This window comes from Pipistrellus hanaki (genome assembly GCF_964339955.1).
Source record: "Pipistrellus hanaki genome assembly, chromosome: 3".
NCBI classification, from domain to species: Eukaryota; Metazoa; Chordata; class Mammalia; order Chiroptera; family Vespertilionidae; genus Pipistrellus; species Pipistrellus hanaki.
In genome coordinates this window covers 73,816,427-73,837,544 of record NC_140505.1, presented here as the reverse complement: position 1 = coordinate 73,837,544, position 21,118 = coordinate 73,816,427, and the positions used below count along the sequence as shown (strand labels likewise).

Genomic DNA, 21,118 nt, shown 5'->3' with positions numbered 1-21,118 from the left:
AATTCACAATATTGGCCTTGGGGTTCTAAGTTGTACAATTTCACTCTGTATGATGATTTGCTTTAACTTTATAAAAGGGCTCTTAGTTTTCAAATATAATAAGGTTTACTTATGTCATCTCAGAACTGTTATAAGTAGAAGAGTGGTGTTAGGTTTTATAGATTCATAGTCCTTGCCCTATATTCTTTTCGTATGTTATGAAGTAGCTTCACAGCTATTTCACTTGCTTTCAGCTCCTTTAATGGGGGTACAGAAAAAATGAAAAAACACACCTAATGTGCATAGGAAATGTCAAGATCTATGACTCCTTTATATTTATTTTAGCAATCTCACAGAATTAACCTTGATCCTTTAAGCCTTTGTGATACTTTGTGAAAGTCTGTCACTTCACTGGATAGAAATCCCAAACCCCACCTGTAGTGATCTCTTCCAGATTCACCTGCAAAGTAGATGGCATCATTGGTTGAGAATCGCGTAGTCAGGACACAGGGGAAGATTTGCTCTGATTTTTTGTTGTTTGTTTGTTTGTTTATTAAATTATTATATGTGTACATATCTTACCACTGCCCCCACACTCCCATATATGCCCTCCCTCCCCAGAGTTTTGTGTCCATTGGTTATACTTACATGCATGCAGCCAGGCAATAAAAGAGAAACACCACATGACCTCACTCATTTATGGATAATACAGAACATTATAAATTGATGAACTAAAAGATAGATATAGAGACAGTAAAGCAACAAGCAGACTGTCAAATTACAGTGGGGAGGGGAGGGAGATATGGGGGAGATAAGAGATCAACCGAAGGACTTTTATGCTATGGTGTTTTGCAACTTGCCACTGAGATAAGGAACAAGCAGGAAAGATGGCAGTTCTAGTGTACCAAGCATTCACTCATTTAACAAACACTATTGAGCCTTTTGTGGTAAACACTAGGAAGGGAGTCAGAAATATAAAGGTGAGGAAGGCTTGGTGCCTCCCTCCAATGGGTCACAGAGAATTGGGAAAGCACTCAAGTAAAGAGTGACTCGTGTGTGTTAAAGCCACACAGGAGAGAGCAAGGGGAGGATTCCGCCTTCTGCCCTGGGGAGAGTCGGGTGGGTAACCAAGACTACTCTCAGGGATTACTAGGGGTTCTGCAGGCAAACAGAGAAAAGATGCTTCAAGCAGAGAGGTTGAGGGGGCATGGTGCATTTTTGAAATTGCAAATAGTTCAGTGACTAAAATTAATGGTGAAGTGAGAATGTCCTATGTGGTGAGCTTAAAAGGGAGAGAAGAGTCAGGAATCAGAGAAAAATTTTAAACCAGATTATAGCACGGTCAGATTCATAAAGTAGAAAGACTCCTTCTGGTTTTCTAAGGTTAATAAGCTGGAAGACAACGAACTGAAGGCAGGAAGTCTGGTTTGGGAAAGCTATCAGAGTCCATGGATGAACAATGTGGGCTCCCATCGTGGCAGTGGGAATGAGAGGAAAAGGGGTGATGTTTCAGTGGCCAAAGTGAGGGATTCCAAGTGCCAGAGATTTGAGTGAGTTTCATGTAAGCCTTACCCTCAGTGAATTAACAATTAGTTGGGACAACATGTAAGCTATCAACCTTGTTATGCAATGTTATACTCAAAGCTACATTCACAGTAAGGCTATTTCCTATTATAAATCCTTCTTATAAGAAATACAGAGGGTGTTTTTTTTTGTTTTTGGTGGGGTTTTTTTTTCTAGGGAAATTTCCAACTGGATGAGTTTTAGTCCTAGTCTTTTTGATGTGGATAATTAGAAAAGGAAAGAACTTGAGATTCAAAAATACTTAAATGTGGTTGGAAAAGCAGATGGCAGAAAAAGAAGTGTTTGCAATAAAATTTGAAGATGAGGGAAAGGAAATGCAGGCCCCAGAACTGTAGTCTGGCAACTCCTGTGAGGAGGAGGAAAGCCCGAGATGTGTGGGGCCAGCTGACAACACCTGCTCTGGCACCAATGATGCTGGGCAGCGGCACTGAGACTGCACAGTGTCATTGTGGATATCGGTGGCCATATTTGAGAAGTGTCAGCCGAGAATGAGTTTCCCCAAATCTTTTTCCATTGCATGCATCCAAATTACTCTTCATTTCTGTGACGTTGACGGGACCTAAGTGGCAGAGGTGCACACATCTAAGTTATAAAGGGAAAGCCATGTGTCTGAATGCAGAGCCAAGCACAGAAAGGAAAAGCCCACACACATCCTTGTTGTATGCATATCATTTCCAGCAAAATTAGTTTACCAGCCACATGTGAGACTATAGGGAAGTGAGATTCAGAAGTTTCTTCTAAACAAGGGAGGTTAACTTGGAATAGTATCCATTATTACTAACTTAAAGTGTTTAAAAGGATTTCTATTTTCTTTCTTTAGTGTGCTGGGTTTTTAAATTTTGTTTTAAATAAAAAATATTTACGAGGGATTTCGTCAATTCATTTATGAACTTGAATTCTTAAGCTTTTAGTCCCTGTTGGGTCGTAAGTTTGAAAATTGCAGATTACACAAACTCTAGCCTAAGAATGCAAATTTACATGGAAACCCAGAAAAGCAAAAGATTCATTCTGCCCAGAAAGAATATGAGAGAGGGGTGCAAGGGTAAATAACATTTGAATTTGGCCTCAGGAATGAGGATTTCATTAAAGAGGCAATAGTAGAAATACCTGGCGGAAGCATGAACATACATGTTCAGGACTAACAAGTAGCAGTTTGAGGTGGCAAAGGCATAAATTAGCTGAAGTGTAAGAGGAAGGGGTAAGAGCCAAAGGTAGAAACATTTGTTTGGTTATTCTGTTCAGGCTTCAGTAAACTCAGTTGGACAATCCACTTTAATGTATACCAGAGATTAGATTTAAAACATTAGGAATGAGTGAAGCCTTGTAAAATTGGAGTTGTTCTTTTACTTCTCAAAGTTGATAGTAATTGGTGAATTTTTGAGAGTTGGTGGAACTACCCTACAGGGTTCCATTATTCCTATGAAAATTAGTAGTTCTTGTGGTAAGGAAATGTTTTAGGAGTTGCTGATAATAGGTATGTCAACAACTTCCAATTATATAATGCCCCTAGAAAGATCCAAATCTTTTTCATGTGTTTCTTTCATACTCCAGAAATAGTACTGGCAAATGTTCAGAGAAGGCAGAAATTTGCCAGAACATGCTCCTTAAAACCCCAGCTCACCTCTTTATGAAAACAATCTTAGACAAATCTCTTACATGTCATTCAGACTATATTTCTTGACTTTGGTGTCCATATGGCTCATGTTAAGAATTATATACATGTAAAAAAAAAAAAAATCCCCAAAACCCACAACTTTTTTCCTGTCTGTTACTGCTCAAGTGCTATAATTTGACCTGGGTCATGATTTCTATATCCACCATTCTTATAGTTAAAACTTTTACTTCCAGATCTTTGTTAATACTTCCACAAATTATTAAGAAACATCACAACATATGAATTGAGATACTTCATTCTTTTAAGAAAACATAAATTCATGAATGACATTGAAAATAAAAAATAGTGCTATTTATAGGCTCTAAGTTCTTCCTCCTCTTCTTTAAAATTAAATCCAGACATAATCATTTCTGCTAGGACTTTAACAAAGTTAAACAAAACAAGTGACATGTTCTTAAAACCATGGAAAATATCGTTGTTTTAATTAAATCAGGTATAACAACTTAAGTCTGGTCAGAGTTGGAATATATATATATATATATATATATATATATATATATATTTACACAATATATACGTGTGTGTGTGTGTGTGTGTGTGTGTGTGTGTGTGTGTATATATATATATATATATATATATATATATATATATATTTTTTTTTTTTTCCCCCCCCCCAGCAACTGGAAGGGTGGAACGACCAGAAAGACTGGATCGACTAGTCGCTATGATGAACACTGAGCAGGCAGGCAGGCAGGCAGGCCAGCGGTTAAGAGCGGGTGGTCCAAATTGCAAAAGGGATGTCCAACTGCCTGCAGGGTTTGGGCCTAAACCAGCAGTTGGACATCTCCCGAGGGGTTCCAGATTGTGAGATGGTGCAGGCCAGGTTGAGGGACCCCCTCCCTCCTTGTGCATGAATTTCATGCACAGGCCTCTAGTGTTTTAATAATGGAATATAGTATCTTTTGCTAACTGGTTATTAGTTTAGAGTTCTACCCAAGCTAATGTTGATTATGCTTCAAATTCAGAGCTTACTCATGCATCCAATTTTAATGCTTCCCCTTTCCCCCCGACTACTAACTTAGTGAAGGGGAGTGAGTTACTAATCATCAAATCTTTACACAGCTTGTTGGGAGGGCTTATAAGTGAAGGGCTTTGGTTTACATCCATTGGCCTGCCTGGAGCCCACTGAGAAAGTCTGGAAACAAAACTTGATGTGACCAAGGAGCTGGATGGAGTCAGTTTGAGTGTGCAACTCCAGCACACCCTGCAAATGTGCTTTCTGCTGTAGTGTGATTGCCCATACACATAATCTTATGTGGTTCTGGAACAGATTCTATAGGAGTACCTGACGGTCCTTCCCAGACCCTGACAACTAGCTAGTACTATTTTTAGGTGAGTCCCAGACAGCTTATCATTTCCATGACTATTATTTAGAAGGCAAGTTCAAACCAGGTTTCATGACTACCCCTGGAATTGTCAGGGATAGATGCCCAGTAAAGTTACTTTTTCTCAGGTCGATGAAGTATCTTGCTTTGTTTTTCACAACTATATTATATATTTATGATCATTAAAGATATGTTAGTCAATCAATTTTAGGCTATATATTAACCTAACAAGCAAAGTTCATTTTTATTAAGTAATTCTCTACCTCTTAAGAAACATAGTTAAATTTCAAACTGTTTCTGTTGTCTCCAAAAACTGGAATGTATTTAGAACTTTTTTTAAGTTAATTAGTAAAGAATGCCTTTCAGGGCACCTATTTCTATTGGTAGGTATAGATATTTTCATGTTGGTGGTTTTATTTTAACTGCAGAGCACCAAGGTAATACAACACAGCTGAATCTACCACTGACACTTCCCTTGTTTCACTTCAGGGTCTGTAGAGGCCACCCAAGCTCTAAGGAACCATACAGATCTTCCCCTTGATTTCACAAAGAAAGAAATTAACACTCAGAGAAATTAGCCTGCTTTTCCTCTCCAAAGTCTGCATAGATCTTTATTACATTTACTAGAGAAAACGTAATAGTAAATCCCCTGGCTCCGTGCCCTTCCTACCTCATTCCCAGTAAAAACATGGAAATAAGTGAGTAACCAATCAGAATAATTTGAAATGTGTTTTAGATGATAGATACAAAAGCACCTATTTCCTTTTAAGATTTGCATAAGATGTCAAAAAATATCAATGTAAATATCATTCCTTTTGTGTTAAGTATTTCAAAGGGCCAAAGAGCATATTCTACCAGAATGTTTGATTCTGTTATTTTATGCCAAAAATGTCTGAGCCTTACATGGTCTTATTAAGCATATGGAAATATTGTGTCAGACTATTCTTACTGAAAATAAAATGGTTTCAAAATGTGAATATGTAGTACTCTTTTAATGATCATCAAACTCATTCCAAGCATGCATTTCAATTTGTATCTACATGTGCTTTAAAAAAAAAGAAAGAAAGAAATTTAACTCTGAACTATTGTTTGCCTCACCTTACTAAGGAATAAGAACTTTATAATGAAATAAATGACAAATTGATTGTTCCATTTTAAAAAGTCAAAGAAAAAATAGTATGATTAAAAATGAAGTCTTTTCAAAATTCTCAAAATTTTGTCTGTGGTTTTGTACTCTAGCATTGCCATCTGTGTTTTGGCAAGTCACTTTATTTAAAAGTCATTTTAAATAAAAAGGAATCTAAACACAGACTAATTTCATTAGAAATCAGGATAGCGCTCCCTTGGTGAGTACAATGACCAAAGTGGCCTTGAGGGGCTTCCTGGGTGCTGGTGTTGGGCGCTGGTGTGTTCATTTGTGTGACACATTTATGTGAATGTTTCTGTATATAATATTTCAATTCAAAGTGAAAAAATTAGGGTGCTAACATAGAGTCTATGAAACTTGTCCTGTACAACTTACAACCATGTGACTTGTAGTATTGTATATTGTCTATTATTTTATTCCAAATTTAAAAGAATATACTGAAAATTTGATAGGTTGCTCCAATTTTTTTAATTTTAATTTTTTGCCTAAATCCTTCCTATACTGTATTAGGAATTTAGATGTCACCTTGCTAAGTATTTTACCAATTCAAGGGAAAATATATGTAATCTATTGTATTTGTCATTAAGGTAAAAACAAAATAGGACTTTACCTTCTGAGTTTCAGAAAAGTGGCATCTTCTTAAAGTACATTCTAAAAATGGTTTTATAGACTCTTTTAATAATGTGTAAGGAACTTCTAAGGAAATCATTCTTCATTTTTATTTTTGTGGTTGATAATAGATGGTGCGTTACGTTTTCTGGTGACTTGGAAACAAGAAGGAATGTTTACTTTTCAAATCCTCCTTGACAGGTTGCCTCTTCCAGAGCAGACATTCATGGGCTACTGGACTGTGGGCCAGTCAAGAGATGGAATGCAGAAACTGTTGTGTCCTGCAGAAACTCATCACATAGACATAAAGGTTGATATTATTTCTTCATTAAAATATTAAATGTTACAGATTTTTATATATCTTCACTGAAGAAAATATAAGCTCAGAAATAACTTGTTCTGATGTTATTTTAGAATAGCTTGAGCTTCTGCTCGAACTGTCAAGTAAGTCTGGCTTCTGAGAGGCTACCTGTAGAGAAGTGCTAGTCGTCAGTAGAATTCCTAAGAGCTAACTTGTATTTTGGGAAATTTGGGTATCTTGTGTGTTATTCTAGGACAGTTCCTCCAATATATTTGTCTTCGTGTAAAAAGGCAAAGGAAAAGGGTATCAATCACTAGTTGCAATGGAAACCCCTCTATTGCAAAATCTAATTCCATACAAAGTCCCTTGGTATTTCAAGCAATAAGAGATTTATTTTAGGGAATTAGATGCTTATAAAATTTTTAGAAAGTACAGAAGGACTTAGTTTCAAGATCAGTGTTTCTTCTTCTGCTACTACCCCTGTTGCTGAGAGCTATGCAATAAGCAGATCGGCAAACTTTTTATCTAAAATATCAGGTAGTAAGTATTTTAAGCTTTTTGGCTATAAAGATTCTGTCACAACTACTCAACTCTGCCATGTTAGTACAAAAGCAGCCTTAGACAGTACTTTAACAAATGAGTGTGTCTATGTTCCAGTAAAATTTTATGTGCAGAAACAGGCCGTGGATCAGGGTTGACCAGAGGGCTGTCATTTATCAATGCTTCCAGGAGAGTATAGAATCTGATGGCTCATTTTAGTCAGGGACTCCTTGTCAACTACAGCTGTAGGAAGATGGCCACTACCTCTTCTATCTTCCAAATCTCATGCAAGTGAATTTAATTGGTAGAATTAAATCTCATCCAGAACCCTTGCTGCAAGGGAATATGAGAAATCTAGTTTCTAGTTTTCCTGCTCCTGAGATACAGACTATTCTGAAAAGATAAGGGAATATACATGCCACAGTGGTTAATATCTAACCCAAACATTTTTTTTTATTAGTTAAGGACTGACTGCACACAAATCATTGAAATTTTAGTTATATCTATATAATCTTTACAGGATATCATATCTGAGTATCCAGTACTAATAGCAATAAAATTATTAAATTTGTTCCTCTGCTTATGTTACTATTGAATAATATTTTAGCATGTGTGAAATTTTCTACCTTTTATAATTATCAGTAAGTTGTTTTTCATTTCAGTTGTTACTGTTTTTTATTTCAAAGACCCAGGCTTAGCCATTACATTCTATATAATAATGTAATAACCATGCTTTGCAGTGGAACTATATCAGGCCCTGATTCATTCATTTACAAATTATTCTCCTGGTTTGAATAGTTCTGAGTCCCAGTACTTGGCATTCAAAGTTGCTCTTGGCTTAGAAAGAAATGAAATAGTGAGAAATACTATGGGATTTTACATCTGGTATATTTTATGAGTAAAAAGAAAATAAAGTGAGAAATTAAATAACAGCACATGTGGAAGCATTTATAAATGCAATTTTTTGGTATTATTGTTATAAATGCCATGCCAGTCAATAAAATAAGAAGAGAGACATCAAGATATTGATTATTTGAATTTAAAGTCTGTATTTTGGAAGAACTACAGCTTTTCTATATTTTGGTAACTACCCAAATTTCTTAACTCAGATAAACTACTTTATTATAGGGTCCAGCACTTATAAACATACAGGAGTATCCAATAGAAAGACATGATGGAAGATCTCAAACCTTCACTGAAGAATGTGCCTCCTGGAAGTTGCCATTGGATGAAATTAACATAATCTGTGACATCGCTACATCCCATGGTATGTCAGTTCTTTTGATTTTCCCTTCCTACACTGATTCTTTTTAAAGGACATCAAAATAGCAATTATATGTAATTTAGAACTAGTTTCCTATACCAACCTAACAGAATACTATTGTGGAATCCCTTAAGCACTGCTAAGTTTGTATGCATACGTCTGTTTCTCATTACAACTGTAGCACAAAGTTAAACACACCCAGGCGTGTGCTAAAAATAGAAGGGAAAATAAAAAGGAGAAACATTGGATTCTTTGGCTGGGATTCCAGTTTTGTGATTGCATGAACCATGAAAGCAGGGCTGGAATGATTTGCAGTCATTAAACTTCTCATTGTGAAGAATGACAAATAAAGGATGTGAACTTCTGGCATCTGCATTTCTGGACTGTTGCCATTGCCTACTGATTCATGCAGTGTGCCCTGGTACCTATTGGCAGAAGTTTCTCAATTAATGGCAGTTACTAAAGTAATGTAAACAAAGGGGAAGGCAGGGGGAAGGGAGAGAGTCTCTAACTTGACTAAGATGGAGAATGTTTAGGCAAAAATTTACATGCAAGTTTTGTTCATACAAGTTCTATAGATATTGATTATTCCTAAAAGCAGGTATGTTGAATGAAAATGTGCTTTAAAAGTGTACAGAGTTTTCTGGTAACGGATTGATGCTTTTATTAAAATACTAGAGGCCTGGTGCATGAAAATTTGTTCACTCGGTGGGGATGGGGGTGTTCCACAGTCCAGCCTGCATCCTCTTGTAGTCTAGGACCCCTTGGGGGATGTCCACCTGCCAGCCTAGGCCTGTTCCCCACAGGGAGCCATTTGTCAGACTTCCTTAGAGCTGCTGTGGAGACGGGAGAGGCTCCTGCCACCACCACTGCACTGGCCAGCCATGAGGCGGTTTCTGGCTGAGCAGCACTCCCCCTGCCTGTGTAAGCACACTGACCACCAGGAGGCAGCTCCTGTGTTGAGCATCTGCTCCCTGGTGGTCAGTGCACATCATAGCAAGCAGTCATTCCCAAACATTCTGCCGTTAGGGTCAATTTGCATATTACCCTTTTATTATATAGATTTTTATGCTCATTAGTAGAGATTAAATATGGATTTTATGGTTATAGTTTGAAATTGGCCCTTGTCTCATATTTAGGACTTGTACTTAAGTATGCTGTGATCATGTGCCCCATTGCCCATCACTAATCAGGGCAGCACTTTTCTCATTAACCCTTGTGACAATGTCACAGCTCTCCACCCAGCATTCTAGGCAGCTGCTGCCAGTTAGTCAGAATTGGCTCTTAAAAGATGAACTCTGGTTTGGCTCAGTGGATAGAGTGTCCACTGTGGACTGAGGTGTCCCAGGTTTGATTCCAGCCAGGGGCATGTGCCCGGGTTGTGGGCTTAATCCCCAGCGGGGGGCATGCAGGAGGCAGCTTCAGTGATTCTCTCTCATCTTTGATGTTTCTATATCTCTCCCTCTCCCTTCCTTTCTGAGATCAATAAAAATATATTTTTAAAAAAATGAATTCCTTTACTTTCCCTCATATAATTTAACCCTTTATTTTAGTATTGTCTACATTTGCAAACTAGGTTTTTTTTGTTATTTGTTTCTTTGTTGTTGTTTTTTTACCTATCCTGTATTTGTAAGAGAAAAGAGCATTTTATTGGGTTAGAAACACACACACACACACACACACACACACACACACACACACAGAGTGGCCAGATTATTATGATCTCGAATGCATAATAATCTGGCCACTCAGTGTATATCCTACATAATAAAAAGCTGATATGCAAATTGTCCCCTCGACCAGGAGTTCATCCAGCAGGCCATCCACCCATGTCCTCTCCTCCTGGCCAGGCTGGCCAGACCCCACCCATGCATAACTTCATGCACCAGGCCTCTAATATATATATATTACATACACACACACACACACACACACACACACACACTCAAAGATCAAATAGTTAGCTGTGGCCCCATCTACATCCAGAGCAGGAACTAAATTGCTTCTCGTGGTCTTTAAGCCTAATCAATTCACCTGTTGAGTTTCAACTTTGTTTAGTCTCATGATTCAGTTTTCACTGGATCTCTTTTCCAGTCAGAAAATTTGTTGCAGATTTAAAAATTAACTGTTTTTTGTCATTTCAGAAAATGAGGAATATACTCTCTATGTAGTGACATGCAATCCTGTTTCCTTATACTTCATGAGTATGGCTGGGAACATTGGCTACTTTGTGGACTTTTTTGACATCTTCCCAAGAACGGCCAGTGGAGTTTGGCACCCATTTGTGACAGTGGCACCCCTGGGAAGTCCTCTCAATGGTCAAGTGGTTCTCCATGAGCAGCAGGTAATGTATCCCAGTAACTCACATGGTACTCACATGCCAAGGGGAACTTATGTGGAGTAAAAGGCAGGAATGATTTATAAGTCATAACTGAAAGTAAGTATTTTTATAAAGATTAAGTAAAGGGGCTGAACAAATGCTCCAAAGTTATATTTTATCATTACCACAAAGAGAGGTTAATGTCTTCCTCTCTGCAGAGACTTCCAGACTTGTAAGTCTGGAAACATGAAAGTCAGGGTTTCTCAACCCTTAACATTTAAGGTCACGTAATTCTTTGTTGTGAACCTTATATTCTCTTTGGGTAGATAAACAACAAATAAATAAATATGCCAATTTCAGGTAGTGTGTTTCACAGGCAATGTGTTTTAATCAGTGAGAATTGTAAAGGTCTAAGTTCATCTGTACTATTTCAGTAGAATAGAGTGTAAAAGAAACTATAGAATAGTTCTTAGCAATGATGGGGGTAGGAGGCATTGGGAGGGTGACCAATATTAAGAGATGATATTTTCTCTGAAACCTGAATGAATCCTTTATGCAGAGGATGCCATGTAATTGCTTTAGTCCATTTGGGCTGCTATAACAAAGAAACCATAGAATAGAGAGCTTATAAAAAATAGAAATTTATTTCCCACAGTCCTGGAAGCTAGGAAGTCCGAGATCAAACCATTGGCAAAGTCGATGTCTCGTGAGGGACCACTTATTAGCCATTTTTTCATCATCACCTCACATGAAGAAGGAGTGAGAAATCTCTTTGGCGTTTACTTACTCATTGAATGTATTGGGGTGACATTTGTTAATAAAAACATGCAGATTTCAAGTGTACTACTCTATAATACATCATCTGCATACTATATCTCATGCTCACCACTCACCCAAAGTTAAGTCTCTTTCTACTGTCATTTATCCTCCATTTGACCTCTTCCATCTCCCCCACCAGTCTTTCCCTTGAGAAATCACCATACTATTGTCTATGTTCTGGTTATTTTGTTGTTGTTGTTTATTTGTTTTGTTTTTTGCTTAATCTCTTTACCTTTTCCACTGAGCCCCTCATCCCCACAATCCCTCTGACTGCTGTCAGTCTGTTTCTATTTTGTTTATTAGTTTATTCTGTTCATTAGATTCCACCTACAAGTGAAATCATATAGTATTTGTCTTTTCTGACTGGTTATTTCACTTATAATACTCTGCAGGTCCATTCATTACTGATGCAAGAGGTAAGATTTTCTTCTTTTTATATGACTAGGTATTTATTCCATTGTGTAAATGTATCACGGCTTTGTGTCCACTCATCTGCATATGGATACTTGGGCTGCTTCCAAATCTTGGCTATTATAAATAATGCTTCAATGAACATAGGAGTGCATATATTGTTTAAAATTAGTGTTTCTAGTTTCTTCTGATACATTCCCAAAAGTAGAATTACTGGGTTATAAGGCAGTTTCGTTTTTAATGCTTTGAGGAAACTCCGTACTGCTTCCCATAATGGCTGCACCAATCTGCATTCCCACCAAGAGTGCACAAAGGTTCCCTTTTCCATATCCTTGCCAACACGTGTTTATTAATTTATTGATAATAGCCATTCTGACAGGTGTGAGGTGATATATCATTGTGGTTTTAATTTTTATTTCTCTGATGATTAGTGACATGGAACAACTTTTCATATGTCTGTTGACCATTTGTATGTCCTCTGTGGATAAGTGTCTATTTGTCCTTTGACCATATTGTAATTTGTTAGTTTTCTTTGTGTCGACCTGTATAAATTCTTTGTAAATATTGGAAATTAACCCTTTATCAGATGTATCATTGATAAATATGTTCTTCCATTCAGTGGGTTGTCTTTTAATTTCCTTTGCTGTGAAAAAGCATTTTAGTTTGATGTAGTGCCATTTGTTTATTAGTTTTTATTTCCCTTGTCAATGGAGATAGATCAGAAAAAATATTGCTATGAGAAATGTCTGAGATTTTACAGCCTATGTTTTCATTTAGGATTTTTATGATTTCACAACTTAAATTTAAGTCTTTAATTCATTGTGAGCTCCCTTGTAGGTAACTAACTATCTTTCTCTTGCTGTTCTTAAGATTCTCTCTTTATCTTTAAACTTTGCTATTTTAATTAAAATGTTCCTTGGTGCGGGCCTCTTTTTAGCTGTCAAATTTATATATACCAATTCTTTAAAAGTTTTTTCACTTCTCATCAAGTATTTTATTTTCTCAAAAGAGTCAATTATTTGGTTACATTGGTGGTTAATACTGTATTCACTTACAACAACTTTCATCAAGAAAAAATTTTTTTCCCACTAAGAGAATATATTTGCCAATTCATCTGATAAAGGCTTATATCCAAAATTTATAAGGAACTTACAAAACTAAGCACCAAAAAAAAAAAAAAAAAAAAAAAAAACAATCCAATTAAGAAATGGGCAAAAGCATCAGTAGATGAGTGGATTTAAAAAGTTTGGTACATTTACACAATGGAATACTGTGCAGCTGTAAAAAAGAAAGATCTCTTACCCTTTGAGACAGCATAGAGGGACCTAGGGGATATTATGCTAATCAAAATAAGCCAGTCCAAGAAAGACAACTGTCACACGATTTCACTCAAATGTGGAATCTAATGAACAAAATAAACTAATGAATGAAATAGAGACATGGAAGCATGGAACAAACTGACAAATCTCAGAGGGAAGTGGGGAGGTGGGAGCAGGAAGAGATTAACTAAAGAACTTATATGTGTGTATGTATAGCCCATAGAAACAGATAATACTGCAATGAGGGCCTAGGGGCAGGAGCCAGGTGGAGAGCATCAATGGCGGGGGATAACTGTAATACTTTCAACAATAAAGACACATTTTTAAAAAAGAAAAGAGCAAAGACTCTTCTCCAAAGAGGACATACAGATGGCCAAGAGATATATGAAAAATGCTAAACTTCAGAGAGATGCAAGTTAAAATCACAATAAAATATCACCTCACACCTGTCAGAGTGGTTATCATCAATAAATCAATAAATAAGTGTTGGAGTGAATGAGGAGAAATAGGAACCCCTGTGCACTCTTGGTGGGAATGCAGATTGGTGTAGCCACTGTGGAAAGCAGTATGGTGTTATCTCAAAAAACTGAAAATTGAATTGCCTTGTGACCCAGCAATTCCACTTCTGGGAATATATCTGAAGAAATCCAAAACACTAATTCTAAAGAATATATGCATTCTTATGTTCATTGCAGCATCATTTACAATAGCCAAGATTTGACTATTGTAAATAGTCAGTAGCCCAAGTGCCCATCAGTAGATGAGTGGATAAAACAGCTGTGGTACATTTACACAGAATGAATATTACCTGACCATATCTCTACAAAATGGAAACAGACTAAAGGATAGAGAGAACAGACTGACAGCTGTCAGAGGAGAGTTGGGGCTGGGTGAGAAGGGTAAAGGGATTAAGCAAAGAAAGAAAAAAAAAAAAGATTCACGAACAAGAACAACAATATAGTGATTTCCAGAAGGAAGGGGGTGAGGGATGAGGGAAAGTAGAAGAGCATAAAAGAAGGATAAATGGTGATGGATACAATATACAGATGACGTACTGTAGAATTATATACTTGACACCTGTATACTTTTATTAACCACTAGAGGCCCAGTGCATGAAATTTGTGCACGGGTGTGAGGGGGGTGGGGAAGGAGGTGTCCCTCAGCCCAGCCTGCACCCTCTCCAATCTGGGACCCCTTAAGGGAGTCGGACATCCCTCTCACAATCCAGGACTGCTGGTCCCAACTGCTCGCCTGCCTTCCTTTCTGATTGCCCCTAACCGCTTCTGCCTGCCAGCCTGATCAACTCCCATGCCAGCCTGATTGATGTTTAACTGCTACCCTGCCAGCCTGTTTGCCCCCAACTTCCCTCCTCTGCTGGCCTGGTCACCCCTAAATGCCCTCCCCTGCAGGCTTGATCGCCTCCAACTGCCCTCCCTTGCAGACCTGGTCCCTCTCAACTACACTCCCTTGCAGGCCTCCAACTTCCCTCCCCTGCTGGCCATCTTGTGTCCACATAGGGGCAGGATCTTTGACCACATGGGAGCAGTCATATTGTATGTTGGAGTGATGTTCAGTCTGCATATTACTCTTTTATTAGATAGGATAGAGACCTGGTGCATGGGTGGGGGCCAGCTGGTTTGCCCTGGAAGATGTCCCGGATCATGGTGGGGGTTCTCTTGGGGCATGTGGGAGCCTGGATAAGGGTTCTGTGGTGGTTTGGAGGCTGGCCGTGCCCCCTGGGCTTGGGGCCTGTGGTGGTTTGCAGGCCAGCCACGCCCCCTGGTGACCCAAGCGGAGACCCTGGTATCTGGAATTTATTTACCTTCTACAATTGAAACTGTGTAGCCTGGTACGGAGCCTAGCCTCCTGCTCACTCCAGGGCAGCAGCCATTTCTGTTGGGATTTATGTATCTTCTATAATTGAAACTTTGTAACCTTATGTGGAGGCCTAGGTCTATATCATCCCAATAAATTTAATTTAAAAAGAAAAGAAAACTATGCTTAGCTTCCATAGCCTGGATGTGACCTCCTGCCATTCTAGCATGTTATCTGACTTACCCTTTTGACTATGGTATTAACAGTTGTCCAGAAAGCTACCACAGGCATTGCTCAGCTTATCTGGAAACTTCCATTTTGCCTATCATTTGAACTGCCCCCTCTTTTTCCAGAGAGAATAGCTTAGCTGTCTTTTTTGTATTAAGACCCTGTTAGGACGTAAGACCTCTTTAATTCCAAATAAACAGCATGCAGCTGTAAAAGTTAACAAATGGTAAATAGTTCTAATGGAATAAAAAATGAGTGCACTGCCTTTAATTCCTTCTTCCCTATCCTGCTATAAATGAAAACAGAGCTAAAATAGTGTAGAGAAGTGCTTCCATTAATTCATCTATCCTTTGTCTTTTAAAAATAAATCTTTGCTCTGGGTGCATTTCCCTGGTTAGCTTAAGAAGCTGTTCAAAAGCCCTTGCTAAAATAAAATCTTAAGTAAGGAAAGGGAAACTTCTCCATGCCTAAAAATAAAGTGCTCCACCCCCTCCCCATGAGATTATTTATTACATCTGTACAAAGTTTAGAATTTCAGACTTTGGGACATTGAGGTCATCCAGAGGTTGCTTTTCTCCCAGTCAAATACAAACATAATAAAATTGCTCGTTTGCCTCTCCTCCCTGCCCCCTTAAAGGAGTGCCAAAGCCACAGTTACATGTACTTGTATGTGATGCAAAATTCTATTTTTAAACTCAGACAGAATATATCTTTAGTCATTTACAGAAGGAAACCATTAACTTCTAAGAGGATGGAACAACAGAACTTATTCATGTTGCCAATTGCTTCTAAAAACTAATTCTAAATACAGCAGTGGTTGGAAATACATGTTTTCTGTCACTTAGAAAGATACAGTTTTTCAGTTCACTAAGTAGACCAGGTTATGAGTATATAAGTATTAGACCCTAAAAAGGAAGAAAAATGCAAAACTGTAGTAACTTAGTTTTCTACTTAATCATATCTGTTTAATCATCTGCTTAATCATATTTTGGAATCAGACATTAATTTTAGGACTTTTTTTTTTTTTTTTTTTTTTGCTTACAAAAGTTAATTAATTACCCCAGATTGCTTCAGTACTAAGAATTCATGTTAATGTTGTATATATTTTCATATACAAAGGAGTTTCTCCTTTATTTTTTTAAGAACTTCTCCTTTAAAAAACAGTTTTTCAAAAAAGATTTAATCTAGAATAGAAACTGTAAATTTTTAACTTATTAACATGTTTTCTTAAGGAAAACTCAGGTATCACTATCATTTTCAAACTTTCAAGTGCCAGAAATAATACTTCTTATATGAAATGTTATTTTTAGGAAGAATATTTTAATATACATTCTTAATAAAGAATTACATTTTATATAGAATAATGCATTCTAAGGGTGATGTTTGTGGAAAAACTTAAGCTTTGTCAAAATGCTTAGTCAAATTTTTATGACTGCCAAGATTGAGTATAGACAGAGAAGGAAACTATGTGATATGCATACTAATTTAATTCTTGGAAACCTCAATAATACTAGGTAGTAAAATAAATTTGAAATCACACTATGTGGTTCCAGATTTGCAGATGAGTCATTAATTCTTTTACATTTTAAAAATGTCTCTCTGAATGAATTATATAATAGAAGACAAGAACCATAGTTAATTCACCATTATATTCTCCTTTGTGTTTTAAATATCAACGGTTCAATAGATATTATGGGAGAAATTAACAAACATTTCATATTCTGTTTCCTAACTTTGCAAAGTATATTAATTATTTGGGTGCTTTGTGATTTAATTTTCCCCAAAGGAACTTATTAAAATGAAAATTCATAAGAATTAGGATAATGGAGGAGTCCCAATTTTAAAAAAAGGAAAGAAAGAAAAGATAATTGTATAACATAACAATGAGGCCTGATAATTTGCTGATGCCTTTTTGCAAAACTGTTAAAGGTCTTCAAATTTTAACTAAAAAAGTCAACTTTTCATCCCTTTAAAATATTTAATATTTCCTGGCTTTCTCAATTTTAAGTTCTTATTTCATGTGTGTGTTTTTTAATATGTTTTTTATTAATTTTTTAGAAAGAGGAAGGGCGACGGAGAGAGAGATGGAATCATTGATCAGCTGCCTCTTGCACACCCCCTACTGAGGATCGAGCCCACAATCTAGGCATGTATCCTGACCAGGAATCGAACTGTGACCTCCTGGTTCATAGATTGATGCTCAGCCACTGAGGCAAACTGGCTGGACTCTGTTCATTTCTTTTAAATGCTTAAGGTTTAGTTAAAAATTTATTTTCTTGAAAAACCTCTTCTAAATACTAAGAGATAATTACTTCATTTGCATAACTGATTAATAATACTGGAGTAATCTCATTTGTACATTATTACAATACCAACTATGAAAATTTTTTAAGCTTAGTGAATTTACAAGATGAGGAAACACTAATTACTAGCTAGGTTCTTGTAATCCTTGATATCTTCTTGCTAACCCATCTTTATATATCATGTACATATTTTCTGAATTGAACTAGATTTGTGAAAAGAATTAATTTATTTTTAATTGTTTAATTTTAATATAAGTGTGTACAGTGTAAAAGAGTTTCAACAGAACATTCTTTGTCATTTTGACAAAAGCACATGGACTTGCTTCTTCTTCCCCAAAGCGGCCATAGGTGACCTCTGAAAATGGTTCACTATTCACTAGACCCAGAAAACCTCACAAAATCATGAGGCTCAAATCTTCATGTTCACTTTATGAACACTCATGAAACTGCCAGGCCACCATGGTATGCATATTCAAAAAGCCACAAAGTTTCTGAAGGCTGTCACTTTACAGAAGCAATGTGTGCCATTCTGTTCTTACAATGGTGGAGTTGGTAGGTGTTCCCAGGCAAAACAGTGGCCCAAAAAGAGTGCTGACTTCTTGCTGCACGTGCTTAAAAACGCAGAGAGCAGTGCTGAACTTAAGCTTTAGACGTAGGTTCTCTGGTCACTGAGCACATCCAGGTGAACAGAGCTCCCAAGATGCAGTGCACAACTTACAGAGCCCAGACATGAGTTGTCCCTGCCACAGAGAAAGGACTCCTGCTGAAAAAGAGCAGATTGTTTCTAAACCAGAAGAGGAAATGCCACAGAAGAAAGGGATGTCCAAGGAGAAACTGAAGAAACAAAAACTTAGGTCCTGGGAGTAAATTCAGCATAAACTCCTAGTATATCTAAAAAAAAGTTTTAAAATAGAGTAAATGAGCTTTTAAAAAATATTAACTCCCAGTGGGAGGGGGCAATGGTAAGATAAGTACACATATAATACCTTAATTAAAAAATTTAAAATATAAAAAAGTATTAATCCTCTTAATTTTATCATTACTATGTAATAAAACTAGCCTATATTAAGAAGGGGGTGGCTTTTAAAATAACATCTTCAAAAAGAATACCTTCTACATCATATAGTTAGAAACATCCTCATAAAACCATCTAATAGTTTAAATCCTATGTTAAGAAAATGACTGGGCATCTTCATCTTTAGTGTTTCAAGATTTCCATCTTCCATTTGGATTATCATTATAACCTTTACTCCCAGGTTTCCAAGGACCTTCTGCTTCTGCAAAAAGGAACAAATCTTGAACTTTTCACTGTTCTCTTTACTTCCAGAGTAATGTCATCCTGTTGTTGGATACTGCTGGCCGTGCCGTCCGTCGTCTAATCCTCTCTTCAGAAGAAGTTACATCTAAGAAACCTTCCTGGTGGAACAAGGAGGAAACTGTAAGGAATACCCAATTTGTCCAGCAAATTGTCGAGGATTTTCTGTAGCTTTTTAAAGATAAACATGCATGCCTGCCCATCCCTTTCATTACCTTTTGTTTATTATAATGCACAAGAGAATTCTCTTACTCTGCACTTGTAGATTTTTTTTAAAATATATTTTATTGATTTTTAACAGAGAGAAAGGGAGAGAGATTGAGAGCTAGAAACGTCGATGAGAGAGAAACATCGACCAGCTGTCTCTTGCACACCCCCTACCGGGGATGTGCCCGCAACCAAGGTACATGCCTTTGACCGGAATCGAACCTGGGACCTTTTAGTCCGCAGACCGATGCTCTACCACTGAGCCAAACCGGCTTCAGCTGCACTTGTAGATTTTAACACAATACAAACAGAGATAGATACACATATCATTACATATCATTGGCTTTTTTTTATATTCATCATACACACATGAAAGCTTGTCAGGACTGAATTAATGATAATAGGACATTATGAGGTACTTGAGTATGATATTTGTAACAAATTCCTAATCATGCACCATTTTAACTTGTTTTCCAGATATGCATTTATGTTTTGGATTTATATGATAAACCCATGAGTACAACACCTAATTTATATGATAAAACCATGAGTATAACACCTAATTACTACTAGATAAATAAAATAAAACTAGTAAATAAACATTTTAGGATAACCCAAAGAATTTATTTTGCCATTTAGAAAAATGTCATGGGTATGTAATAAGGCTTATCCTCTTCTCTGCAGGATAGCATACTTAGGTCTTGACATTCCATGAAAATAAATTTTTTAAATGTCATGAAGGTCGCCAAATCTTAGAAGAAAAGCATTTTCTATTTATTTATGTTATGGCATAAATTCCGCCTTTAATCATTGGGTAGCACGTTTATTTCTAACCAGTATTGGGTGTTGTCTTTTAATAACTCTAAAGATGTTTTAGTGCATAGTTCCCAGTAAATTTTGACATATATTTAGTCCATTTACCATAAGTCTTGGCCAAATAAATAGGCAGCTCTTCTGAAAATTACTTTTTACATGTTGAAAATTTTATTTAAGGCAAAGCAGCTGAAGAGACATGACTGCATCTGACACATTTAATGTGGATATTTTGTTTTGTTTTGTCTTTAGGAAACGTATAAAATGTGTAAAGAATTTTCGCACAAAAACTGGCTAGTTTTCTACAAAGAAAAAGGGTGAGCTCTTGGTTGTTGATCTTTATTTTTCCCATTATACTTCCTCTTTTAAATATATTTATTTATTATAAAACTAATTATCCAAATTACAAATGTTTTATTATAAAAGAAACTTGTCGCACATTGTAAAATATTGAACAACAGACATAAGAAGAGACAGTGCTCATAACTCCTTTATTCAACCACCACTAGCATGGGAGCTGGCACTTTCCATTATTTCTTCCAATGCTTAGTTTATAATTTTGAATAACTGTTTGCTTAGTTAACATTTTTCTATGTTATTACTTAGTCTTAAAAATACTCTTTTTAAGGTTGAAAACGATTGTGCCATGATTACACAGCCATCATCCTGAGCATCTCCTTTCAGTTACAGTTCTCTTCTCCTCTTTCAGGAGCAGCTTGACTGTGCTGGATGTGCTGGAAGGGCGAACTCATACCATCTCACTTCCCATCGACCTCAAGGCAGTTTACCTGGTAGCAGAGGACAAATGGCTTCTGGTGGAGAACAAAACCAATCAGTGGGTGGACCTGTGTAGTATCTCACGCTATCGCTCCACCTTACTGATCGATTATCCAACATCCTTACTGTCCTATCTGTGTCTGTCTGTTAACAGTTTCTGAATTCGGCAGCACCTCTGTGGGTGAAAGTTAAAAGAAGTGAGGAGAGAAAATTACAGTAAATTAAAGGTCACTTTACAGAGGTGTTATAAAAGTGTTTCAGAAGATCGCATTGAAAATAACAAAAACATAGTCACTTTTATGTATGATCCATATTTCTTTAGGATTTTTTTTTCTGTTAGCACGTTGAGAACTCACTGTGTTCTTGC

The 21,118-nt window shown here is 36.8% G+C and overlaps 1 protein-coding gene across 1 annotated transcript in view; it reads left to right on the top strand.

Annotated features, from left to right (window-relative positions):
• The window catches only part of VWA8 (von Willebrand factor A domain containing 8), a 333,534-nt gene that overhangs the window by 201,235 nt on the left and 111,181 nt on the right, over nucleotides 1-21,118 (top strand). Inside the window, exons 27-32 of the mRNA XM_084876526.1 lie at nucleotides 6,521-6,629; nucleotides 8,289-8,427; nucleotides 10,569-10,768; nucleotides 18,967-19,077; nucleotides 20,227-20,291; nucleotides 20,684-20,809. Of these exons, the coding sequence (XP_084732652.1) occupies nucleotides 6,521-6,629; nucleotides 8,289-8,427; nucleotides 10,569-10,768; nucleotides 18,967-19,077; nucleotides 20,227-20,291; nucleotides 20,684-20,809 (750 nt within the window). The remainder of the gene's footprint in view (nucleotides 1-6,520; nucleotides 6,630-8,288; nucleotides 8,428-10,568; nucleotides 10,769-18,966; nucleotides 19,078-20,226; nucleotides 20,292-20,683; nucleotides 20,810-21,118) is intronic.